The sequence below is a fragment of the Salvelinus fontinalis genome, chromosome 3, assembly GCF_029448725.1.
Source record: "Salvelinus fontinalis isolate EN_2023a chromosome 3, ASM2944872v1, whole genome shotgun sequence".
In the NCBI taxonomy this organism is placed as follows: domain Eukaryota; kingdom Metazoa; phylum Chordata; class Actinopteri; order Salmoniformes; family Salmonidae; genus Salvelinus; species Salvelinus fontinalis.
The window spans coordinates 34398585-34425629 of record NC_074667.1 but is presented as its reverse complement, the minus strand read 5'-3'; the positions used below and the strand labels follow the sequence as shown (position 1 = coordinate 34425629).

Here is a 27045-nt window from a genome sequence, read left to right as displayed (position 1 = left end):
AACCTTCTGACTTACTAGTGGGTTAGGCGGCGCCCCTCTGATTCATATCCCGTGACTTCTGATGATAGTTCTCGATTATATCGACTGATTGGGTCTGTATGTGGTAGAAATTACAACCCTTGTTGAAAAGGGCAGTGGCTTCGGCTAACCTCGTATAAAATATATTAAAAAAGACGGATTCCAGCAGCGTCCTTGCTCTGTACGTCAACATCACCTGTAGCGTATTCATTACGCCCATTCTGTTGGAAAATGTTTTTTTAACGGAAGCAAACTAAATGAAACGTGGAGGGACTTACCAAAAACGGTCGTATTGCTATGTTTGCTTCCGTTTGGTTCTTAAACGCTAAACCATAGACAGTACTCTGTAAGTAAACGGTTTCCGTAATGAATATGCCCCTGCTCGACAGCAATCAGCGCTTGCACCTTCACCAAATCATCGAATCACAGAGTTTCTAAACCCAGAGGCGCAACATTACGAGACTTCCGGGAATGCTGGCTAAACAGACGAGACGGGAAGTCAAGTGAACAATTATTATTTAGTTTTACATTTTCTCTAAATCTAAGGCCTAAGGGTTGAAGGCACAACTTAGATTCACAACTTAGATTCGAGACAATGTTTTAAGTAGTCGAACATGGTATTACCCCAACCTTGTGAAAGTAACAAACGGACACGTTTTCATTTTCGTAAAAAACTACTTGATATCGAAAGATTTCCGTTGATTTGACGGCCTGCACATGCGGAGTTCGGTGCTAGACGACGGTTAGTCCCGATTACATGTTGATACGCATGAGCCTTGCGATCCAACGTCGCCATGACATCGCCTACAAGTGTGATCGGGGAATTCTATTGGAGAAGCAGTTTTAGCCTATCTTCATACTGTACCGTCTTTGATCAAATTAATTGTCCGGCAAAAGCATAACGTAGCTAGCTAAAATGTATCTCTCTAAAGTATTACGTTGTTAATTATGTGAGTAATCAAATGTTTGTAATTGGCTATACTTTGCGATAAAATAACCAATTGCTGAATGACGTCGATAACTGATCTATTTAGCTAGCTAGGCTAGCTTGGTATCATTTGTCATGTACAGCTAATCAGTTTGTTGGAGAAAGAAAATGATATCTATCCAATAGTATAATCTACGATGACGAGAAGATTGTAGTGTGGAAACCATGAAAAGATCTAGAAGTGTTGGTGCGTCTTCACCTTTGAATGGGATTGGGAAACAAGGTAACGTTATTCTAACGTCATGGACATTCATTGTTTTTTCGTTTAGCTAGCTAGTTAACGTTAGCTAGTTGTTAGCTAGTTACCCAATTAGTTGAGAGGATGTGACAAATGCGTCTGGCTAGCTAACTAGTTGTCATGTCATGACGCATGTTTTCAAACTTGTTTTAACTAGATTAGCTAGCTAATGTTTACGTTAACAGCTGGAAAACGAAATGCATTAACGTTAGCTAACAACACACCATTGACTGGTAGTTACCCAGGCATTATTTGACATGGTCTCCTTAAATCTTTCACCAATCACCGGAACAGTACTAGGAACGTATAAGAGAACGGGGTTATACTACAGGCTTTCTTAAAATACATGGCTAAATTAACTGTAATAAATATTTAATACTCCTGAGAGCACACAAGTATTGCCAGTTTGTGTGGCACAGTGACATCAATATCCAGCAAAGGCACAGTGCAGGGGGACTGTCAAAAGGTCATGAATTGAGCTAGCCAGGTACTAACGTTACATTACATGATGGTTGTAACTCCCCAACCCAGTGGTTAATTTACTGAAGTACTCCCTCACACTTCAGTCAGCTGGGTGTTTGCAGTTCAGTTTTGTCAGGTATGTACTTGCTTGTCTGATGCAGTGTTTCCTAAACAAAATGTTTTATTTTATTTTAAGAACTCAGTACGGCTTTCAACTTATTTTTGAAAGTTTTAATAGTAGAATGCACAAGGTGCAATTTCGAAATTGGGTAGTGCATCATCAGTTTTCCTCTTGTCATGTTAGTCAATGCCAGTGGTGGAAAAAGTACCCAATTATCAAGTGAAAGTCACCCAGAAAAATACTACTTTAGTAAAAGTCAAAAAGTATTTGGTTTTAAAAATCTACTTGAGTATCAAAAGTAAAAGTATAAATAATTTCAAATTCCTGATATTAAGCAAACCACACAGCACCATTTTCTTGTTTTTATATATATATTTTTTTATAGATAGCCAGGGGCTATCTCCAACACAGACATAATTAAGCATTTGTGTTTAGTGAGTGTCTTATATATGTTATAATAAGCACATCAGACCGATTTAATTTTTTTTTTTTTTTTTAATACAGATAGCCAGCTGCACACTACAACACGCAGACGTGATTTACAAACAACGCATTTGTGTTTAGTGGGTCCTACAGATCAGAGGCAGTAGACATGACCAGGGATGTTGTCTTGATAAGTGAGTGAATTGGACCTATTCCTGTCCTGCTAAGCATTGAAAATGTAACTAGTACTTTTGGGTGTCAGGGAAAATGTATGGAGTAAAAAGCACATTATTTTTCTTTAGGAATGTAGTGGAGAAAAAGTAAAAGCTGTCAAATGTAAATAGTAAAGTACAGATAGCTAAAGAAACTACTTAAGTAGTACTTTATTTTTACTTAAGTACTTTACACCACTGGTCATTGCATACCTTAGAGAGCTATTTATAACTTGTCAGAAATGTCCAGATCAACTAGCCCATGTCAGCTAATGTTTTTTAGCCTATACATTTTGTTGTAATGTTTGAGTCACTCAAATATCACATAAATAAACAATAAATATGGCTGTGTAGAATTGCACGAAAATTAGCTTTTAACCTACAAAATGTTCTCTACGTCAACAAGAGGGTTGTGAACAGTGCTTGTGCCTATAGAAATAGACGTGGCGTGGTGGGGGGGTTCGGGATGTTCCCCAATGCTGGAAGGGGGGCCTGAGTAAAAAAGTCTGTGAACCCCAGGTCTGATGGATACCTTGCCTGTCTGCTTCTGAGTTTAGCTATCTCAGGAGGATGTTCTGGCTAATGGCCACTGTGCTACTGTAACTGCTGTGAGTTGAGACCTCACCTGAACTGTTGTCATGTGGTAAGATGGGGACTCCAGGAGGAAGAGGAAGTTGGCGGAGATCTCTCAGGCCCTGAACGTGACGCCAGTTGACGTGGCAGTGCTTAGGAGGATGGCCATCAGCGAGGGGGGGCTGCTCACTGATGAGATCCGCTGTAAAGTGTGGCCACGGCTGCTCAACGTGCCCACCGACATCCTGCCTGAGAAACTAGGTGAGCTGCCTGGTCATTGACAGACCAGGGATGCCACTAAGGCTACAAAGGGTAATAGTCCTGTATCAAACGTAGGGGCATGTATTGGGGTCTGAGCTTAATTGACAGCAGATTTTGTCACTTGAGTTAGTCATTGCTGAACCTGATAGTTTCATAAATTACAGAAGAGTCCACATCCCCACTGCAATTGCCTATATATCTTCCATGCGCCCAACAACAGTTGGTGGTTAACAGTAGTAATGCACCGATATGACATTTTTGGCCAATACAGATATCCAACATTTTCCTTGCCAAAAGAACCAATACCGATATTTCGGATTTTTAGTGTCCTTTTAAGCATTCTTTCAGAGTTAAATAGTTAACACACACACATGGATGCAGCGGTCTAAGGCACTGCATCTCTGTGCAAGAGGCTCCACTACAGTCCCTGGTTCGAATCCAGGCTGTATCACATCCGGCTGTGAGTGGGAGTCTCATAGGGCGGTGCACAATTGGCCCAGCGTTATTCGGGTTTGGCCGGGGTAGACCGTCATTGTAAATAAGAGTTTGTTCTTAACTGACTTGCCTAAATAGGGTACACACACACACCACACTGACCAAAAAGTTATTTTGTTGGCATTTACATATGTCTCCATTACCAGTAAAACATAATCAAATCCTATTTCTTTCACTTGCTGTGCTGTTTCGTTGTTCAGTCGTTTCATTCTCAACCAGGATTTCTATGGAATGCCGTTTGGGTCTTTTCGTGTATTAACATATAATATTTAACACGATTTGACGTGTCAAAACACGATTTGACGTGTCGATTAAGCTTGTTGACCAATCAGGACCTGAATATGACTGCACGTCATATAATAATTTAACGCGTTGGTAATTTTTTCCCGTAATTATTACACATTTACGTCATGTACCACTCACTCTTATTTCATAACAATTCATTGTTGTATGCTATGATGCTGGTAAAGTTGTCTCATGCACCTACAGTGCTGGTCATTAAAAACAAATCTTGCTGAAATTGTCTTACTCTTTCAAATGACTGTTCGACTTTGTGGGCTAAGTTAGGAATGCTGTGTTGCACGTTTAGCTCCAGATTTTACGTGGCGTCATTACGTCATGTACCTACGTTTATATAGGTATGTACGTCAGCTTTGACATCGGTTTTGCACATCGGTGTTAAACTAAACATCGGCCGATACCGATGTTGGCATTTTTAGCTAATATCGGGCCGATTCTGATATGTTCACCCGATCTATCGTGCATCCCTAGTTAAGTGTGACCTGATCTCTCTCTCTCTTCTCCAGAGGAAGTAGAGCGGGAGAATAATAAGGACTATAACCAGGTGCTGTTGGATGTCCAGCGTTCCCTGCGAAGATTTCCTCCTGGTGAGTGACACAGGTCTTAGAATAGCACTAAATCATGTGAGGCAGTGGTGTGGTTTGTCATCATTGTCTGATCTGCCTGCTTCCCGCTTGAATTTGACTTGTGTTATGTAGGCCTACAGACTACGCAACCCTGTCAGTATGTATTTGTTTCTTTTGGAGAGTGTCCTAGATGTCTGTATGTTACTGCTTTTATTTATTAAAGTAGCAGAAAACACCAAAATGGAGAAAGCATAATCTGATTAATGGGTGCTTTGGAATTCATTGGAATTCTGCCATGCTTGTGTTTCACTGGCCAAGAGTTCAGAACAACCTTTTTGCATGCGAAAGTTTGGTCATTGTGTCAGGAAGGGTGTGACCGTCTTCTTTTCCAGTTGTATACTACAGAAGCCTAATTTAGGAGCTGCCTGCATAACTCAAGTCTCCTGTTGACATCAGTGCATAAGATACACAAAGGCCAAGTTATACATGCTTTTCCCTAGTTAGGATTTGGCCCATAATGAGGAAATCAGCTGGGCCTTTTGACTTGTGACCTTTTGACTTTTGACTCATCTCCCTGTGTAGGCATGCCAGACGAGCAGCGTGAGGGCCTCCAGGAGGAGCTGATTGACATCATCCTGCGGGTGCTGGGAAGGAACACTCAGCTGCACTACTACCAGGGCTACCATGACATCGTGGTCACCTTCCTGCTGGTGCTGGGTGAGCGGCTTGCTACCGCTCTGGTGGAGAAACTCTCCACGCACCACCTCAGGTGGGTCTCTGTCTCTCTAGGTGCTCCCCTCCCATAGGAGCTTGGCTTTCAAAGGGGTTTTAAGTAGACGGGAAGCCATGTAGAAAAGAGAACGTAGCCAGTTACAATACAAGATCAGCACATCCTGTTAGTTTCAGCATTTTATACTGTGTGCAGGTTTAAATAATTGTAAACTGCGCACAGTTGGCTAGATGAGTCATCCTATACAGTTGCTGGTGGAGACGAGGCAAGTCTCGAAGCATTTAATTTAACAATACGCAGTGCTACTTTCTATTTTTATGATTTGACAGACTGTCTTGTTGATTATCTGATTCTGGTTCAGTTTGTCAAGTGTCCAGTTTGTCTCTTCTGTTCCTTTACTGCAGGGACTTTATGGACCCCACCATGGACAACACTAAACACATCCTTAACTATCTGATGCCAATCATCGAGAGGGTCAATCCAGAGGTGCATGACTTCATGCAGCAGTAAGCATCTTTTCTCTTGTTCTGTTAGTACAATCGGTAATTTGTTCAAATAACTAACTAATGAGCACAACTAATGTAGCTATAATACCAATAATTTGACCTATTGCTAAATGGGTGTCACTACGTTTTGTGTCCTCAGGGCAGAGGTGGGCACCATCTTTGCCCTTAGCTGGCTCATCACCTGGTTTGGCCATGTCCTGTCAGATTTCCGACACGTCGTGCGGTTGTATGACTTCTTCCTGGCCTGCCATCCCCTGATGCCAATCTACTTTGCTGCTGTGGTGAGCGTTCTTTTTGGGACTAAAGTAGAGCATTTTTCTAAGTGACTCCAAACATAACCCTCTTTTTCCTTTTGTCAGTTGACATGGATCTGATATTTAGAAAGGTGCTTTTAGCCATCCTTAGAGTTCAACTGTGTTTTATAAAAATAAAAAAAACATGTTTTTTTTCCAGCAGCAAAGAGCTTAGCTGACCACTTATGCTGTGTTCTTGTCTTCGGACAATGTCTTCTAAGTTGCCGTAGAAGTTTGATAACATCTATTGAATTCAATAAAATGTTAACTGCTTGTTCTACTGTGGGTGTGTGCGCGCTCACACGCCGTTTGGTCGGTGTCTGTTCCAGATTGTGCAGTACCGGGAGGATGAGGTGTTGGACTGTGAGTGTGACATGGCATCGGTGCACCACCTCCTGTCCCAGATCCCCCAGGACCTGCCCTACGAGACGCTCATCAGCCGCGCAGGAGACCTCTTTGTCCAGTTCCCCCCCTCCGAGCTGGCCAGGGAGGCTGCCCAGCAGTACAGTCAACAGTAAGCCTGCCTCCTTTCTCGCTTGTCTCTGTCACGTAGTCTCTCCCATGGATTCTCTCTCGCCCGCCCCCACTAGATCCTCTACCTCCTCCTACATCTCCTTTCCACAAGCCTCTTTTCCTTTTTTTGTCTTTCCCCCTTTCTTTTTCTCTCTTTCTTTCCCTCCTCTTTTTACCTGCTGTTGCGAGTCGAATTCCCTCATTAACACTGAGATGAGAGAGTGTAATCTGACAGAATAACCTTCATCTCCCCTGACAGGTGAACTGTGCGCTAATAACCTGACACTGAGCTAATTCTGTCTACTCCTTCACACTAGCCTGTACGACTATTATCATGTACTTATTTCCAGCGTATTTAAACAATAACACAGGAATTTGAACATGTACATGTGTCTTTCTATAAATAATGGGGCCAATGTGTGACATTGGGATAAACATTTCTATATAGTTTGAAACTAAACTAAAATACATTTTATGCAGTTCCAAATGTGTACTTTGAGGAATAAATGTGAATATATGCAAATTGGCCCATAACTCCAGCTATACAACAACATAGGTCTAGGACTATACATCCTTTAAGCCGGGTTCATTTATATAATTGTACATATAGTGCCTAATATAGAACCCTCCCTCCCCCAAAAGCATGCAAAAAGTAGGCCATAACCACTTTAGAAAGAATGAATTCTTTAGGCCTTGCTTAGGCATTGATATTAAATTATTCCGTTCTAAAATATGAGAATAATGTGGACATTGCATGACTACATAGATTGGAGTAAGACTGGCGACTTTTCTGTTTCCTGTGTGGCAGACGCAGGCACACATAAAGCCATGTATAGCGGTAGCATTAATCTCACCATTTGAATCTCACCATCCCTCTTTTTATAAAGAGAAAGCCACAAAAAAACAGGTTGCTTTTTCTTAATGGAAGGATTTGTATGGAAAGCCAAGTTGAAGCCAACATTAGATGTTGTTGTCCTCATAATAACCGCACATGGTTTTACCTCAACAGAGTAGAGTAACACCCTTCAATTAAAGTAGCGGGAAACAAACAAAAGGGGCCACATCTCTCACAAAAACGGATAAAAATGAAATCACAGATAATTATAAGGGAGCATGAGAATTTATCAATTGACTACAATAATTACAAGGACTTTTCAACCACCACATGTTTAAGGTAGGCCTATACCAGTACTTGAATTTCTGAGCTCCAAGTTCAAGTAGGCTACTTCAAGCTCCTTGTATTGTTTAACATTTCAGGTGTAACATGGAAGCCAAAATGTATTTATCATGTTGTTTATTTGTAAAACAGAAAGGAAAACGCTGCACACTGCTGCTCATGCTCCCAGGTGATATTTATCTACAACAACGTTTCAACCCTTAGGTCTTCATCAGGCGTTGTTGTAGATAAATATCACTTGGGAGCATAAGCAGCAGTGTGCAGCGTTTTCCTTTCTGGTTTCCATGAGTTTGCCTACAACTCCAGCACCTGCGGAAACTACCTGGATGTGCTTATGTTCTTCAGCTTTTGTTCATGTTATTTCATTACCAGATCATATTGTCAAATAAGCCCACTAGGCTATGTCATTTGTTGCCATATATATCCAGAATAATTATTAGGAATGGCGTTGGGTGTTGCGCAATAGTTTATCCTATACAATTGCACACAGTAGACTGTGTCCGATCATGAACTCGTTACTTTGACGCATTCTCTGTTTAAATCTAACGAGATCCTGCTGTAAATCAAACCGACGACAACCGGTGATCAACAACAATTCACTCAGGATATTCGATCCAACGTGGATCCAGGCACAACTGTCTTCACCAGTGTAACGAATGAGAGACAAATATTCTTGACATTCCTTGCGAACACTTGGGCTGTTTTAATCGCATGCGCTATCACAACAGCTTTTTGTCACTTGACTATCATTCTGAAAATTCCTTCCTGGATCAGATGTGTGAAAATATTGCTGCGTAATTAAACAGCTCGACACCAAATACGCATCCAACAAGTATTATGCATAATTATTGAAGAACCACGGTGTTGATTTAGGTTTTAAGTATAAAGGTAAGGTGACTCTCGGTTAGAAGCATTCGTTTTTTGCAATCGCATACATTATTTTGGATTTGTGTGCCCATAAAAACTGTTTTCACGCCGTAACATAAGGAGACACAAAATGTTACACTGCGGCGTGGTAGGAAGGCCCAGAAAATCGTTAAGACTCCAACCACCCACCGCCATAGACTATTCTCTCTGCTTCCGTATGGCAAAAGGTACCGGTGAATCAAGTCTGGCAACAACAGGCTCTTGAACAGCTTATACAAGCATTAATATTGATAAATAGCTACATGGACTAATTAATTTAACTTTGTATTTTTATTTGTGCACTGTCTCTGTGCACACTCACGGGGCCCTACACACTTCCACACACACTTCATCTGTTCACTCACACTTAATATGCACAATTGAATTTCTGCTGACCCTACACACATGCACACTCACTCGCATACAAACTGCTGCTACTCTGTTTATCATATATCCTGTTCTCTAGTCACCTTACCCCTATACATATCTGCCTCCATCACTCCAGTGTCCCTGCACATTGTAAATATGATATTGAAACTGACCCTGTATATAGTATGCTTGCTTACTTATTGTGCTCTTCATATTTCTTGTTTTTTCCCCCTAGTATTACATTGTTATTGATTATTGCATTGTTGGGTTTTGAGTTTGCAAGAAAGGTATTTCACTGTACTTATGCATGTGACATTAACTTGAAATGGAAAATTCTGAGATCTCCATACAAAGAAATCAAGTTCAATGTCTAATTTAACTGTTTCATGCATAATATATTATATAACGACAGCTTACATTGCCATAAATGCAAGGACCGACAAGTTATGTTTTGTCATACAATTTTGGAGAAATCCGTCAACACAAACCATGAGAAAGGGTTAAAACAGGTTTTAAATCAACTCTTGAATTTAGTTGAATATAGCTATGTTCCCCCCTTATATCTTAATATAAAGACATGAAAAAAAAATGGCAGATTATTATCAATGACTTCTCAACAGCTGTAACAAGTTGTCCAGCTTAGGAAATCCTCACAGGTATCCTAGTTTATAGAAATATACACATACCCCAAGCGAAGGGTCTGTATATTTAGGAAAATACATGTCCTTCCTTCTGATGTTTGTTCTCCTAAGCTATACCACTAGTATGGGAGACCAATAGAACTAGTTTGTACACGGTTAGCCCCAAACAGCCATGAAATCATGCAAATTCCTCTGCGCTGTCCCAGCAGTAGCTGCCTGGTGTTAATAACATTGTCCTCTGTCTCCTCCTTCACATTAGCCTGTAGGTCTGTTATCATGTACTTATCAGCATATTAAGCAATGACTCTTGAATTTGAACATGGCTGTAGCCGCCTGGTGTTAATAACATCGCCATCTGTCTCTCAGGATGGCGCCCTCCACCTTTAAAGACTTTGATCTGAACCCGGAGCAGCAGCGGCCGGACACGGTGCTGCGGAGGCGGCGGAGAGAGAAGCAAGCGCTGAAGGGAGCTGCTGCAGGTGCTATGGTGGCGACCGCCCAACCCACCGCGGCTCGGCGCTTCGTCCGACTGGCCGTCATGGGGCTCACTGTGGCCCTGGGGGCAGCCGCCCTAACCCTGGTCAACACGGCCCTAGAGTGGGTGCCCAAACTGGACCTACACCTCTTCCCCTGAGAGAGAGAGAGAGCGAAGGGGACTTGTAGGCGAGCGAAGGGGACTTGTAGGCGAGCGAAGGGGACTTGTAGGCGAGCGAAGGGGACTTGTAGGCGAGCGAAGGGGACTTGTAGGCGAGCGAAGGGGACTTGTAGGCGAGCGAAGGGGACTTGTAGGCGAGCGAAGGGGACTTGTAGGCGAGCGAATGGGACTTGTAGGCGAGCGAATGGGACTTGTAGGCGAGCGAATGGGACTTGTAGGCGAGCGAATGGGACTTGTAGGCGAGCGAATGGGACTTGTAGGCGAGCGAATGGGACTTGTAGGCGAGCGAATGGGACTTGTAGGCGAGCGAAGGGGGCTGACGGCCATTACAGCAGAAGACATCCACGGGAAGGGGAGAGAATAGAGTTCTTTTCCACATTTTAATATGAAGGACATGAATGGGACAGAGACTTGACTGTCGACGTTGTATTTAATTTATATTTGTTAATAAAATAACCGAATGGTGATAAATGTTGTGCTGAGAGAGATTAAACTATTAGGAGTGATGGCAAGCGACAACTTGTAGCAAAGACTTAGGTTTCCTAGGTTGAGGAGTTGTCACCGGGGTCGAAACTGCTGTCAATGAAGAGCGTGTGTAAGAGTGTTGATGTGTCTGAAATGGCTCCCTATGTAGTGCACTGTATAGGGAATAGGGTTTCATTTTAGACAGTCTGTGCGATCAGGTTCAGGGGTGAGTTAAATGTCCCTCTGAACCTCACATGGCACAAGGACATAGATCCCGCTAGCCCGCCACTGGCATGGTACCCCCCCCCCCCCCCCCCCCCCCCCCCCCCCGGCAGATCATCAAGTTGAATCCTCTGCCTTCAACACATCATGTCCCGCTTCCTTTCATTCTGTACCGAGACCAAATACACATGTCTTAGTCCCATCTTTGTATGTATAGCACTTAATTTTCTAAAGCATCATTATTATTGTTAAGTAAGTTATAGGAAATATACATTTTGTACAAACACACCCATGTTTAACATTATATCAAATTAAAGGAATCCATTTGGGTCTTCTGACCTTATGGATGACAATTTGCAATAGTTACTTTCCACAGCATGCCTAAATTAGGTTAGCTTTGTGATCTGTGACAAAGCACCGATAGCACTCCCAGACATCACATTTTATTTTATTTATTTAACCTTTATTTAACCAGGTAGGCAAATTGAGAACACGTTCTCATTTACAATTGCGACCTGGCCATGAGCCTTGGCTTGATCCCATGCTTTTATTGCACAATAATGATGTCCTATTACATTGTTTGCACACCCTATCCTCACATTTTCAACCAAACTCACCAAATGGCCTGGTCGTAGAAATGACAAGGTTTTTTGCACATTTAATTTTAAGAAATGTTGCTTGAGCTTATTGACTACAGTTGACATGATTTGAATGTGTCGCATTGGACCTACTAAAATTTGTTCAACAGAGATACATGAGTAGAATCATGTGTAGTCGACTCGATTGTGACACGCAGATACTCAGCGGTGCCTATTGACTCCCATCAGTGTTAGCCATGGATGGTTTTCATTGCACTGAAATAGCCTCATTCTGTATCATTGCAATGGTTTTTATCAGCCTTTTATGTTGAATTGTTATATTTGTCATGAGAATAAAAAATATATTAAAAAAAGATCAATGCCAACTGCATAGGTTGAGTGGACATATTTGTTTAGTTCCTATGTATTTATCGCTACATATAGAGTATTTCTTTAAGGTGAATGCAGTAGTGAAAAAATTAAGGAAATGTTGAAAATCACCAGAGTCTATTTAAGGTTTCTACCATCTTTGTTTACACTAAGGGCTATAAATTACTCAAAGCAGCAGACAGACAACACAATAAACATTCAAGCAGTAAGAGTTAAACCCCTTTATTCTGGATCATTCATCAAGAAAAGTTGTGTTCTTTTCCCTAAAGTAAATAATGCTTTACATTCGCCAAACAAAATAGTAATTGTGCCCTGCAATGGTATCATCCTTCAAAAAAGTAGCTAATGAACATAGCTAAGACTTGCATTATAGTGCACTGTATGCAGTGTTAAAACAAGAAATTGGCTACGCTGAACATATCGGTTTAGTTGTAGTCATAAATGACGAAAAAGTATGGATGGCTTCTGCTGGGAGTGTTCAAAAAAACACTTCCAATAAGGCTGGAGGAGTGGTCAAACCAAACTACAGAAGAATTGTGATTGTCCATTACCGCCCTTGATAACTTACAAAATCTAACAGAACCAATGAATATGTTAAATATCCCTTCATTACAGTTGTACATGCTCAGTCCAAAGGAAAGTAAATAGTTATCCCCATTACAAGGTTACAATATGTATCTGTTTTACAGTATCTCTAGTGTTAATGCTTTTAAGGTCATGACTAGAACCTTACTGCTGATGAGAAGTTAAACAATTAGCCAACATTATATTTATTTTATACATGAAAGACAATATTCAATATTCTTCCAGTGTCTAAGACTCTTGCCATTTAACAAAACAGAAACGTGCATTTCAAAGAAAACAATAAGCGTCTTGAATTTATATCACAACCCTGTTTTGTTTAAATGGAGTGTCTCCTGTCAGATATAGGTGGTTATACGCCTCTAATGTAATATTTAACAATTGTCCTACATGTAGAGAGCAAAACATTTATATAAATCTTCTAACTAGGTAATAAAATGTGTGTTACACCAACGTCAATTGAACCATCAATTAAACACCGCCCAGGGATAATTTGTGTTCAAAGTAATATAAAAGGCCTTTGGAAGTAAGACTAGCCAGTGTCTTCACAAAGGACTGAATAACTTGAGATCCATGTGGAGAATGAAAGTTTTTACCCAAATCACCCCTTAACACCAGTGCATGATTTTTTTCAGGGTAGTCCAGGTTAGGATTACTGAGAGAAAAATAGTCTCCTTGCCTCACAGGACACTGAGTGTGTCCCGATATGGACTACCCATCCAGCACCATGTTGAGATGGAGTGGGGCCCCTCAGTGGCAGTTCTGGCAGTTAGGGTGGCAACGCGCCCCATCGAATCGACATCCACAGCCTCCTGAGTTGTCCCCAGAACCCTGCAGAGAGGCATCAGATACGTAAGGAATAATCAACGAGTTCCAAGATGCAGTAGCGGAGTGGAACTGACCAACACAAAGTTGCATTATTTTCCAGAGAACGCATTGAGCCCCGAGTTGATTATCCCTCATACCATGGCTATAATTTAACACATTAGCCACTAGAAATGAGTTTATTTAGCAAGTTTACAAGATTGTGACAGTAGTTGCCTTGGTAACCAAACAAACAGACTTGCTAGTTTAGCAAACTAAACCATCAATCAATTAAATGTATTTATAAAGCCATTTTTACATCAGCTGATGACAACGTGCTGTACAGAAACACAGCCTAAAACCCCAAACAGCAAGCAATGCAGGTGTCCTAGCTTGCTATTATGAAAATTTAATTCAACAATGCCAAAAATGTTTTCAATTATACTTTTGCTTTCAAAAGCAGCTCAAACATAGAACATGTAGGAACGAACTATAGCCATTGAATTCTACTGCGCAAATATACCGTGCATTATGGGGAAATAATGCACGCTCTAGAATGCCCTTCAAGCCAATCAGAAATGAGTATTCAACAATGCCATGGTAAAAACTTTTTAATACACTCAGTTCTACAGGATATGCAAAGCCTTATAGTAATGTACCATGTATTTAACACCAAAGCAGTACTGGATTGAGGTATGTCAGTTAATAATATATATTTTTTGTATTATCACTTTATTAAAATCTGATGGATTCTATCTGACCTGAGATATCTGAATGACTTAATAAAGAGTATAGCATTCAAACTGGGCATGGTAACTTTCAAATCTTTTGGTGAGCTTAGTGATATACTGCAGTGCTTTCGGAAAGTGTTCAGACCCCTTGACTTTTTCAAAATGTTGTTACGTTACAGCCATATTCTAAAATGGATTAAAGAAAAATAAATTCAGCAATCTACACAGAATATACCATAATGACAAAGCAAAAACATTTTTGTAAATGTATACAAATGATTTTTTAAACCTTGAATGAGTAGGTATGTCCAACCTTTTGACTGGTACTGTAAGTATTCAGACCCTTTGCTATAAAAGTTGAAATTGAGCTCAGGTGCATCCTGTTTCCATTGATCATCCTTGATGTTTCTACAACTTTATTAGAGTCCACCTGTGGTAAATTCAATTGATTGGACATAATTTGGAAAGACACACACCTGTCTATGTAAGGTCCAACAGTTGACAGTGCATGTCAGAGCAAAAACCAAGCCATGAGGTTGAAGGAATTGTCCGTAGAGCTCCGAGACAGGATTGAGTCGAGGCACAGATCTAGTGAAGGGTACCAAAACATTTCTGCAGCATTGAAGGTCCCCAAGAACACAGTGGCCTCCATCATTATTAAATGGAAAAAGTTTGGAACCAACGTCACTCTTCCTTGAGCTGGCCGCCCGGCCAAACTGAGCAATCGGGGGAGAAGGGCCTTGGTCAGGGAGTTGACCAAGAACCCAATGGTCACTCTGACAGAGCTCTAGAGTTCCTCTGTGGAGATGGGAGAACCTTCAGGCCTTTATGCAGTGGTGTAAAGTACTTAAGTAAAAATACTTTCAAGTACTACTTAAGTAGTTTTTTGGGGTATCTGTACTTTACTATTTATGTTTTTTACAACTTCTACTTCACTACATTCCTAAAGAAAATAATGTACTTTTTACTCCATACTCCATTTTCCCTGAAGAACTTCTTACGTTTTGAATGCTTAGCAGGACAGAAAAATGGTCCAATTCACACACTTATCAAGAGAACATCCCCGGTCATCCCTACTGCCCCTGATCTGGTGGACTCACTAAACACAAATGCTTAATTATGTCTGAGTGTTGGAGATAGCCCGTCTATCTGTAAAATAAATACATAAAAACAAGAAAATGGTGCTGTGTGGTTTGCTTAATATCAGGAATTAGAAATTATTTATACTTTTACTTTTGATACTTAAGTTAAGTAGATTTAAAACCAAATATTTTTTGACTTTTACTCAAAGTAGTATTTTCCTGGGTGACTTCCACTTTTACTTGAGTCATTTTCTATTAAGGTATTGTTACTTTTACTCAAGTATAACAATTGGGTACTTTTCCACCACTGCATTTATGGTAGAGTGGTCAGACGGAAGCCACTCCTCAGTAAAAGGCACATGACAGCCCGCTTGGAGTTTGCCAAAAGGCACCAAAAGACTCTCGGACCATGAGAAACAAGATTCTCTGGTCTGATGAAACCATGATTGAACTCTTTGGTATGAATGCCAAGCACCACGTCTGGAGAAAACCTGGCACTATCCCTACGGTGAAGCATGGTGGTGGCAGCATCATGCTGTTGGGATGTTTTTCAGCGGCAGGGACTGGGTGACTAGTCAGGATAGGGTAGTAATGGCGCTGGAGGAGATGGCTGCTGTTTTATGGGCTCTTAACCAACCGCGCTATTTTGTTTGTTTATTCACATTGTTTGTAACTTATTTTGTACATAATGTTGCTGCTACCATCCCTTATGACCGAAAAGAGCTTCTGGACACTAGAACAGCGATTACTCACCTTGAACTGGACAAATAATTATTCTTTAATGAGTCGGACGAGAGGGATTTACTCCAGACACCCGACGAGGCCCTCATCCCCGTCATTCGCAGGAGAAAAAGATGGAGATATCGCGGAAGGAGATCGGGATGCCTTGTAAGGATCCGGCGACGAGTGGCTAATCTGCCTTTGTCATCGGTACTATTGGCCAACGTACAATCGCTGGATTATAAAGTGAACGAACTACAAGCACGTATATCCTACCAACGAGACATTAACAACGGTAATATCTTATGTTTCACCGGCTGAACGATGACATGAATAACATACAGCTGGCGGGTTACACACTGTATCGGCAGGATAGAACAGCAGCCTCTGGTAAGACAAGGGGTGACGGTCTATGTATATTTGTGAACAACAGCTGGAAAACGATATCTAAGGAAGTCTTGAGGTTTTGGTCACCTGAGGTAGAGTATCTCATGATAAGCTGTAGACCACGCCATCTACCAAGAGATATTTCATCTATATTCTTTGTAGCTGTCTATTTACCACCACAAACCAATGCTGGCACTAAGACCTCACTCAATGAGCTGTATACGGCCATAAGCAAACAGGAAAACGCTCATCCAGGGAAACACAAATCCATTTTCACCTCATTTCTACCAGCATGTTAAATGTGCAACCAGAGAGAAAAAACTCTAGACCACCTTTACTCCACACACAGAGACGTGTACAAAGCTCTCCCTCGCCCTCCATTTGGCAAATCTGACCATAATTCTATCCCCCTTATTCCTGTTTACAAGCAAAAACTAAAGCAGGAAGGACCAGCGACTAGGTCAATAAATAAGTGGTCAGATGAAGCAGATGCTAAGCTACAGGACTGTTTTGCTAGCACAGACTGGAATATGTAATGGGATTCTTCCGATGGAATTGAGGAGTACACCACATCAGTCAATGGCTTCATCAATAAGTGCATCGATGACGTCCAACCCCCACAGTGACTGTACGTACATACCCCAACCAGCAGCCATGGATTACAGGCAACATCCGCACTGAGCTAAAGGGTAGAACTGACGCTTTCAAGGAGCGGGACTCTAATCCGGAAGCTTATAAGAAATCTTGCTATGCCCTCCGACGAACCATCAAACAGGCAAAGCTTCAATACAGGACTAAGATCGAATTGTCCTACACTGGCTCCGACGCTCGTCGGATGTGGCAGGGCTTGCAAACTATTACAGACTACAAAGGGAAGCACAGCCACGAGCTGCCCAGTGACACAAGCCCACCAGATGAGCTAAGTTATTTCTATGCTCGCTTCGAGGCAAGTAACACTGAAACCTGTATGAGAGCATCAGCTGTTCTGGGCGACTGTGTGATCACACTCTCCATAGCCGATGTGAGTAAGACCTAAACAGGTGAACATTCACAAGGCCGCAGGGCCAGACGGATTACAGGACATGTACAACGAGCATGCGCTGACCAACTGGCAAGTGTCTTCACTGACATTTTCAACCTCTCCCTGTCTGAGTCTGTAATACCAACATGTTTCAAGCAGACCACCATAGTCCCTGTGCCCAAGAACACTAAGGTAACCTACCTAAATGACTACTGACCCGTAGCACTCACGTTTGTAGCCATGAAGTGCTTTGAAAGGCTGGTCATGGCTCACATCAACACCATTAACCCAGAAACCCTAGACCCACTCCAATTTGCATACGGCCCCAACAGATCCACAGATGATGCAATCTCTATTGCACTCCACACTGCCTTTCACACCTGGACGAAAGCAACAGCTATGTGAGAATTCTATTAATTGTATACAGCTCAGCGTTCAACACCATAGTGCCCTCTAAGCTCATCACTAAGCTAAAGACCCTGGGACTAAACACCTCCCTCTGCAACTGGATCCTGGACTTCCTGACGGGCTGCCCCCAGGTGGTAAGGGTAGGTAACAACACATCTGCCATGCTGAGTGTGTGCTCAGCCCCCTCATGTACTCCCTGTTCACTCATGACTGCACGGCCAGGTACAACTCCAACACCATCATTAAGTTTGCCGATTACACAACAGTGGTAGGCCTGATCACCGACAACCACAATACATTGTATAGGGAGGAGATCAGAGACCTGGCCGTGTGGTGCCAGGACAACAACCTCTCCCTCAACGTAATCAAGACAAATGAGATGATTGTGGACTACAGGAAAAGGAGGACCGAGCACACCCCCATTCTCATCGACCGGGCTGTAGTTGAACAGGTTGAGAGTTTCAAGTTCCTTGGCGTCTACATCACCAACAAACTAACATGGTCCAAGCACACCAAGACAGTCGATGAAGAGGGCACGACAAAACCTATTCCCCTCAGTAGTCTGAAAAGATTTGGCATGGGTCCTCAGATCCTCAAAAGGTTATACAGCTGCACCATCGAGAGCATCCTGACTGGTTGCATCACTGCCTGATATGGCAACTGCTCGGCCTCCGACCGCAAGGCACTACAAAGGGTAGTGCGTACAGCCCAGTACATCACTGGGGCCAAGCTTCCTGCCATTCAGGACCTCTATACCAGGCTGTGTCAAAGGAAGGCCCTAAAAATTGTCAAAGACTCCAGCCACCCAAGTCATAGACTGTTCTCTCTGCTACCGCACGGCAAGCGGTACCAGAGCTTCAAGTCTAGGTCCAAGAGGCTTCTAAACAGCTTCTACCCCCAAGCCATAAGACTCCTGAACATCTAATCAAATGGCTACCCAGACTATCCCCCCCCCCCCCCCCCCCCCCCCTATTTTACGCTGCTGTTTCTCTCTGTTTATTATCTATGCATAGTCACTTTAATAACTCTACCTACATGTACATATTACCTCAATTACCTCGACTAACCGGTGCCCCAGCACATTGACTCTGTACTGGTAACCCCTGTATATAGCCTCGCTATTGTTATTTTACTGCTGCTCTTTAAATTATTTGTTACTTTTATTTCTTATTTTTTTAGGTATTTTTCTTAACTGCATTGTTGGTTAAAGGCTTGTAAGTAAGCATTTCACTGTAAGGTCTACACCTGTTGTATTCGGCGCATGCGACAAATACAATCTGATTTGATTTGAATGAGGGAAAGATGAACGAAGCAAAGTACAGAGATTCTTGATGAAAACCGGCTCCAGAGCACTCAGGATCTCATACTGGGGCAAAGGTTCATCTTCCAACAAGACAACGACCCTAAGCACACAGCCAAGACAACTCAGGAGTGACTTAGGGACATGTCTTTGAGTGGCCCAGCCAGAGTGGCCCGGACTTGAACCTGATCGAACATCTCTGGAGAAACCTGAAAATAGCTGTGCAGCGACGCTCCCGATCCAACCTGACATAGCTTGAGAGGATCTGCAAAGAATGAGAGAAACTCCCCAAATTCAGGTGTGCCAAACTTGTAGCGTCATACACAAGAAGACTCGAGGCTGTAATCACTGCCGAAGGTGCTTCAACAAAGTACTGAGTAAAGGGTCTGAATACTTATGTAAATGTGATATTTCCATTTTTTGCTTTTTATAAATGAGGAAAAATGTCTAACATCCTGTTTTTGCTATGTCATTATGGGGTAATGTGTGTAGATTGATGAGGGGGAAAAAACTATTTAATCAATTTTAGAATAAGGCTGTAACCTAACAAAATCAGGAAAAAGTTAAGGGGTCTGAATACTTTCCGAAGGCACAGCCCTTCAAATTAGTGGTTTCGGCTATTTCAGCCACACCTGTTGCTGACAGGTGTATAAAATCAAGCACACAGCCATGCAATACACAAACAATGGCAGTAGAATGGCCTTGCATGCTGACCATACCGGCCGTTGCAAAATAAATGTACACATCCATGTTATTCAATCATTGCACCCACACTGCTCGCGCGTGCCAACGCGTGTCTGTGTTGCCAGACGCTAAAATAAAAGTTGATTCTATTTGTGACGCAGAACGCGCTGCAACTCCTGCCTCTCCCATCTCCTCGTTGGTTTTTAGAAGCATATACCCACGTGCCATCTTCTCATTGGTTTTTAGGAACATATACCCACGGGGGTGATTGAAAGATGAACTGAGGTCGGTTGTGGTAATGCACCTTATTATGAAAGTTAGTTGCCAAAAGCCATATAGTCCAAAGAAGAAAAATAATCCTGGAAGTAGGAGAGATGACTAAAAACGATTCAGTTGACTGTTTTATGTGTAGATTAATTGTCTGAGTAGAGGACCTTGTGCATTTCAGGTAAAATAACAACTCAATGTTTATATCCCAGGACAAATTAGCTAGCAACAGCAAGCTAGCTAGCTAAATTGCCATAAATGTTTAATGCTTTTCGACCTGTCCCCAAATTAATATAATTGGTTCAGAGTTTGTTTTGATATTTCAACCTGCATGTCGTGATCACGTTTGATGTGTGGGGACAAAATCAATTTGCGCACGTTGGCGCACGCACGCATGCGTCCGGTTTGGGCATGGTGTAACTGAAGAGCTCAGTGACTTTCAACGTGGCACCGTCATTGGATGCCACCTTTCCAACAAATCAGTTCGTTAAATTTCTGCCCCGCTAGAGCACTATAAATGCTGTTATTGTGAAATAGAAACGTCTAGGAGCAATAAAGGCTTTGCCATGAAGTGGTAGGCCACACAAGCTTACAGAACGGGACCGGCGAGTCCTGAAGCGCGTAAAAATCGTCTGTTCTCGGTTGCAACACTCACTACCGAGTTCCAAACTGCCTCTGGAAGCAATGTTAGTACAAGAACTGTTCGTCGGAAGCTTCATGAAATTAGTTTCCATGGCTGAGCAGCTGCACACAAGCCTAAGATCACCATGCGCAATGCCAAGCATCGGCAGGAGTGGTGTCTAGCTCACCGCCATTGGACTCTGGAGCAGTGGAAACACGTTCTCTGGAGTGATGAAACACACTTCACCATCAGTCCTACAGAAAAATCTGGGTTTGGCGGATGCCAGGAGAATTCTACCTGCGCCAATGCATAGTGCTAACTGTAAAGTTTGGTTGAGGAGGAACAATGGTCTGGGGCTGTTTTTCATGGTTTGGGCTAGGTCCATTAGTTCCAGTGAAGTGAAATTTTAACACTATAGTATACAATGACAATCTAGACGATTCTGTGCTTCCAACATTGTGGAACAGTTTGGGGAAGGCCCTTTTTTGTTTCAGCATGACAATGCCCACGTGCACAAAGCGAGGTCAAGCCCATCAAACACCTTTGGGATGAATTAGAACACAGACTGCGAGCCAGGCCTAATCGCCCAACATCAACGCCCGACCTCACTAATGCTCGTGGCTGAATGGAAGCAAGTCCCCGAAACAATGTTCCGACATCTAGTGGAAAGCCTTCCCAGAAGAGTGGAGGCTGTTATGGAAGCAAAGGGGGGACCAACTCCATATTAATGAGATGTTCGACGAGCAGGTATCCACATACTTTTAGTCATGTAGTGTATGTTTGAAATGAAGCCATAGGGTAGGTCTAAGAAGAATGGTCTAGCACGGCGAGGTATTACAGTGGGGAGGAAGTAGCTGTAAGAGTACAGTTTGGTTTAACTGAAGGGCAAATCAAACGAAACGCCAACGAGTGTTTACAAGCTGGAATTAGAATGCATGGTAGTGAATGACAGAAATCAGACGGGCCACGAGCGTCGATGCCGTCAAAATCGTCATGCGCTTGAAATTAGAAAGCAATTATATTTTCCTCGCGTCGAACGAGCAACGCTCATTCGTGTTTCGTTTGATTTGGCCTTAACTGTCTTACGTTTGGTCCCCAGCGAGCCTGCTTGGTGACCCAGCAGATCTCCGTCTTACACATCAGGCAGCAGATCCAATCACAGCCGTCCTTCTTCTGAACTATGACCTTACACTTAGGACAGTGCATGGCCTCCCCGTTCTGCAGTAAGGACTATCGAAGAAGATAACACAAGCTCCAGGTTAGGTTTACCCATAGATATCATATCACAGTGCAGTCGTATAATAACCCAATAGTGGGTTTAATCAAGATTAGGTATACCTGTAGACTTCACATATGGGTTCGGTAGTGTAATAGGCTGACAGTATGTGTAATCTAAACCCATAAGCTTCATATTTCAGTTCAAAACTATAATAGGCCAATAGTATGTTTCACCCCCCAAAAAACAGACTTCAAATAGCAGTTCAGTAGTGTAGTATGTCATGTTCAATCCAAGACAGTGCTATATCACTGAAAGGGAATACTATCTGCCTGTTACCACATTACCTCCAGCATCTGTGTGGTCTGTTTGGCAGCCACGTCATTCTCAGCTCTGATCCGGAGATCATCTTGATACTCCTTGCAGTTCATGTCTTTGTGGATGGCCTTAAAAAGAGGTTGACAAAAAGGTTGTTGGCCAAGCACCTATTGTTATCGTCATAATTTATTTTAGCATTCAAGGGGGGACAAAGGAGGAAGAGTAAGAGAGAGAAAGTTGACATACCTTGCAGAGGAGGCAGTTGGTCTCTTTGCAGAGCTCACAAATAAACTCATTGACTTCGTCCTCAAAGATGCACCAGCCAGCACAGTCAGGCGTTTTGCAGTGGTAGCTGTTCTCACTCCGCGTCTCAGCAATACTGAGCCTCAGCTCTAGCAGCTTCTGGTGCTCCTCCTGAGAGAGAAGCTAAAGAGACAAAGAACAGGACACTGTAGGGTATAATGGAATGGATTAAATATATGTTATGGTGATGAATATCTTTCACAAAAATCATCTTTGGGTCTTTGAAAAGCACTATATAAATGCCATGTATTATTTGTATTATTTATTATTATTATAAGTACCCTACATAAATGATACAAGGCATTATCATCACTTGATACAGAGAGCTATAGTGAGATAGCCTGGGTACAGTTCTGTTTTTCCTTTAGCCAACAAAGCATAAACTGACTGGCTGCCAGGCTAATGGCGAGAGCACCAGCAGGACTCACAGATTGGATCTCCCTGTCCTGCAGCTTACTATCACAGCTGTAGTCTTCATCCCCATAAGGGCAGGTCACCTCTGGATCCATGCTATTCACTATGGTTCCTTTAAGACACTCCCTGTTAAGAGAAAACACGCAAATAAGAAGGCATTTAACCTGTATATGTCTCAAATTATTTAATTATTTAGATGGTCGTTTTTTATTTATTATAGATAAAACATTTATGGGAACATCTCTAATATTGATACAAGGTCAGTAAGTATTTAATTTCTATATTATTAATAGCAGTGGGGCGACATTGATCTACTCCAGAGAGTACCAGCCAGGGCTGTGTCTCAATAGTTGTAGCTTTGTTTCCTCGTGCATGAGGATGTGCATGTATACATATTCTCTGCTATCTACTTTGTTTTAATTATTATTTTGGGTATAGGGGATGGTCCCTTGTTTTTTTTCAAGCGTTCACAGAGGGTTTAAGTAAAATATATTTTGCTGAAGGGAGGGCCGTCCATTTTCATTTCAGAGAGTTCCGATTTTCTCCATGTAACCCCTATTATAAATAATGTTTACAGTGATCCCTCGCCACTTCGCGGTTCACTTATCGCGGATTTGCTATTTCGCGGATTTTCATAATGGCGAATGGCCACTGAACTTAAGCGAGTAGCTGAGGAATGGGACCCTTTGATGAGCCGTTCATTACAGTTCTCCAACGTAATCGATGGTGGCATGTCGGTGTACAAGGATCTTTTTGCAAAGAAGAAAAAAGAGCGACAACAGCTGCCTATCACTATGTTCTTCTCCCGAACAAACACACCTGCACCGCGGGCTTCAGAAGAAGAGAACACTGCAGAGCGCAGTCAGGATGCAGCGGCCCAGTCTGAAGAGCAGTGAAACGGCCTACACGTGAGTCACTGTATTTGTATACATGTAATAGTTGCTAATTGTAAAAAAAAAAAAAGTTTTCTATTTCGCGGATTTCACTTATCGCGGGTCATTTTCGGAACGTAACCCCCGCGATAAACGAGGGATTACTGTACTCCCTTACTTAGATGTAGCCAAGATGTGTTATACCTGCAGAAAACATGCAGGCACTCCCGCAGTGTGGCTCCCTCCCCTGGCGGAATGGAGCAGAGGCAAATAGGACAGTCCAGCTCCTCTGTGTTGGGGACGAGGCTGTGGGCGTCTGTTTCCACCAGACTCAAGAAATTCCTCTCCCGCTCTTCCTCCAATGCCTTCATCGTCCCACAGCAACAGAGCGGTACAATTAAGGGAACGCTGTCTTTCTCATTTAATAAGGTGGCTACACACATTAGAACAGTCATACCAAGTGTATTTTTAGCTATATGTAATTATGACATGATTGTCACGAAAATCTGAGTAACACGTGTATATCGCATATCTTGCAACTCATATCTTGTTTAAAGCATACCTGCTGGTACTGTAGATTGGCAATCTCCTCTAGCTGGAGTCTCTGGACCTCCTGCTCATCAGGCTGGTAAACCTCAGGTACTTTATAATCTTCTGGTCTTTCAGACCCACACATCTCACAGCCCGGCCTCGTTGGCTTGTTAGCATAGGTGCACACAGAGCATGACCAACCCACCTAGTTGTCCCCACACACATATGCAAACACACATTATTGTAGAAACGGGCATGGTTATCGTATATGTATACAATGAGTCATTGCACAGTTTGCATTATAATCTTACCTGAGGCTTTGGTTGCAGAGGAGGAGGTGCTGGGTGTTTAGTTTTGGGAGGTGGGGTTGGTCCGGTTGCTCCCCTGGCCAGTAGAGGACTCAAAGACTCAATGATACCTATACCATGATGGCAACAAGTCAAAATACAAACATGTCTGTCTATAATGGGGGGAAATATTTTAAGGTATAGGTTGGTGTAAGTGTGCATGTGTGTGTCACAAGCTGATATGTTGACAACCTGTGCATTGCTCAGTATACTAGGTTCTTATTGGAAGACTAAACAGTGCTGTATGACAGAGTATCCTTACTGTCTAGCCGACGGTGTTCCTCCTCCTGGTTCACTTGCTCCCGGCTGAGGTTGGCAGCCTGGGCAGACTTGATGTACAGGTAGGCTTGGTCTCCATTCTTCCTCACCCCATGGCTGTACAGAGTTTTAGAGTCCCATGCCAGACGCTTACCGATCACCCAGCTTTGCAGAGATGGATGAAATCCATAGTCAGTATTGATCTGTAGAGAGAAATTCAAGAATGCATAGGGTCTCGGTCTCTACTTTTTTTCACTGCAAATATGTGTGTTCTAGATAATGAGTAAATATCAGAGCTGTTGGTGAAAATGGGTTGCAACAACTATTTATTTTACCTTTTCTTTCAGATCTGAAATGGTCATGTCAAGTGTTACCAACAAAGTAACCGGAATATAGTTTTCTGACTGTGCATCCCCGACTCCCACCTTCAACCTGCAGCAAAGTAACCAATAGAGGTAACCGGGTCTGAATTTCTCAGCACTAAAACAACACAGTTACAAAGGTGTTACAATTGATTAAAGCTGCAATATGTCACTTTTTGGGCCAACCAACCAAATTTACATAGAAATTGGGGTTATAGATGTGTCATTCTCATTGAAAGCAAGTATAAGAAGTTCTATGTGCACTATTTCTATGCTTCACGTGCTTAAATTTCGTATTTCCATCTTTTACTTTCGGTTTGGTACACCAGCTTCAAACAGCTTAAAATGCAATAATTTTGTTTATGGAAAATATATTTCATAGCGGTTTGAATGGTACAATGATTCTCTACACTCTACTTGTTTGTTTTAACTATTAGAATTGTAGCAACCAGGAAATGGTGGCGCGATTTCTGCATAGTGCATCTTTACGTTTTTCAAGGTGGTGAGCGATAAAGAGTAATGTACGTAATCCACAATCGCTTGTACCTAATAGCTTGTTACAGCCTAATTACATGTTGATTATTCCACTTGCGTTTATTCTGTTATAGGCTAATCCTATGTAATTAATGTAAAGTATGACCCAACAGAATACTACTAAATGATTCCACCTACTGAATAGAGTCTTGGGAGTAAGCCTTGCGGGAGATCATGACAGATACTGGTACACACAACTCTGCCAGCTGCTCTGAACACCTTTTGGCTTCCTCTTTGTCACCACAGCTGATGGCCTCACTCAACAACTGGGCTAGCTCCTCCGCTGCAATAGAAAAATGACATTTTCATCAATGCACAGAACACTCGATACTCAATTAAACTTGGTCAAAAATAGACCAGATATTGTACGTTTCACGTACATATGATGTCATACTATCATTGCTCTTTGGCCGTTTATTGACCTGCCCAATTAGACATGATCAGGAAATCAGATAGGAGACTATTATGAAAACTCTTTATTCTTACCCTCCATTAAGTTGCTTGTGAAGACCTCAGGAGATGTCATAGTTATACCTATTTTAAGAAATGACAAGAATAAGAAAGTAATGATGCAGAGAAGAATAACACACAGTGAAAAACAACATCATGTGAAACGGAAACGTTCACTTTGACAGCACTCTATCCCATAAGGAAGACCATTACTATTAATATTGTATTGTATGCTAAACGACATGTGATACTTTACCCATAAGTATCCAGAGGCTACCAAAATTGAGAGGGAAATTTGCATAGAATGGGTCACACACAGCACAGAGTGAAGGTGGTAAAAGGCGCTCGAGCTTCAAGTTGATAAACCTGCAAATGGGGTTCTCACCTGATCAGCGGGCAGTTACGTAATAGGGCTATCAGGCTTCTTCATAGAGTTTCCTCATCTGTTGACAATTAACTTACCTTTCTCTTGCCTCAAAATTTTACGTAATTATAGAACTTGAAACCACTTCTCTTTACGTTTAGCTACTTCATTATCAAGATTAGAAGGCTAGCTGAATGAAAAGGGAAACGAAACTTAGCTAGCTATATTCAGGAAGTACGTTTTTAAAGGATTAATTTGCATATTGCAATTTATGACATATCAGTACTGTACATAGATAGTGATGAGAGACTGTCGTTTCATAACATCCAGATAGACCAATATGTATTTTAATAATTTATGATATGA

General features: G+C 42.1%; 2 protein-coding genes across 3 annotated transcripts; one reads left to right on the top strand and one right to left on the bottom strand.

Annotated features, from left to right (window-relative positions):
- Positions 1-308: 308 nt before the first annotated feature.
- tbc1d20 (TBC1 domain family, member 20) lies at positions 309-11232 on the top strand. Its single transcript, XM_055913172.1, has 8 exons — positions 309-1229; positions 3111-3296; positions 4598-4678; positions 5240-5426; positions 5792-5893; positions 6033-6174; positions 6516-6700; positions 10159-11232. The coding sequence occupies exons 1-8, from the start codon at positions 1172-1174 to the stop codon at positions 10424-10426; spliced, it is 1209 nt and encodes a 402-aa protein (XP_055769147.1). The 5' UTR covers positions 309-1171; the 3' UTR covers positions 10427-11232.
- A 1076-nt stretch (positions 11233-12308) lies between these two features.
- rbck1 (RanBP-type and C3HC4-type zinc finger containing 1) lies at positions 12309-26927 on the bottom strand. Of its 2 annotated transcripts, none has more exons than XM_055913158.1 (13): positions 26701-26927; positions 26352-26399; positions 26004-26148; positions 25305-25401; positions 24974-25172; positions 24676-24782; positions 24396-24569; positions 24038-24198; positions 22976-23087; positions 22491-22670; positions 22274-22372; positions 21797-21940; positions 12309-13515 (listed from the first exon to the last, which is right to left on the bottom strand). In XM_055913158.1, exons 2-13 carry the CDS (start codon positions 26389-26391, stop codon positions 13435-13437), a joined length of 1539 nt encoding a protein of 512 aa, XP_055769133.1. In that variant the 5' UTR covers positions 26392-26399; positions 26701-26927; the 3' UTR covers positions 12309-13434. The 2 variants fall into 2 exon arrangements, with proteins under 2 accessions (XP_055769133.1, XP_055769126.1); XM_055913151.1 differs by lacking the exon at positions 26701-26927 and adding an exon at positions 26572-26693.
- Positions 26928-27045: the final 118 nt, after the last annotated feature.

Bases quoted from the DNA above. Each gene is read 5' to 3' on its own strand.
- tbc1d20 (XM_055913172.1), top strand. From the start codon at position 1,172: ATGAAAAGATCTAGAAGTGTTGGTGCGTCTTCACCTTTGAATGGGATT. The intron at 5,894-6,032 runs GTAAGCATCTTT...TTGTGTCCTCAG, and splicing joins GTGCATGACTTCATGCAGCA to GGCAGAGGTGGGCACCATCT. The intron at 6,701-10,158 runs GTAAGCCTGCCT...TCTGTCTCTCAG, and splicing joins GCCCAGCAGTACAGTCAACA to GATGGCGCCCTCCACCTTTA.
- rbck1 (XM_055913151.1), bottom strand. The intron at 24,570-24,675 runs GTAAGATTATAA...GGGGACAACTAG, and splicing joins CTCTGCAACCAAAGCCTCAG to GTGGGTTGGTCATGCTCTGT. The intron at 21,941-22,273 runs GTAATGTGGTAA...CTTCTTCGATAG, and splicing joins AGACCACACAGATGCTGGAG to TCCTTACTGCAGAACGGGGA.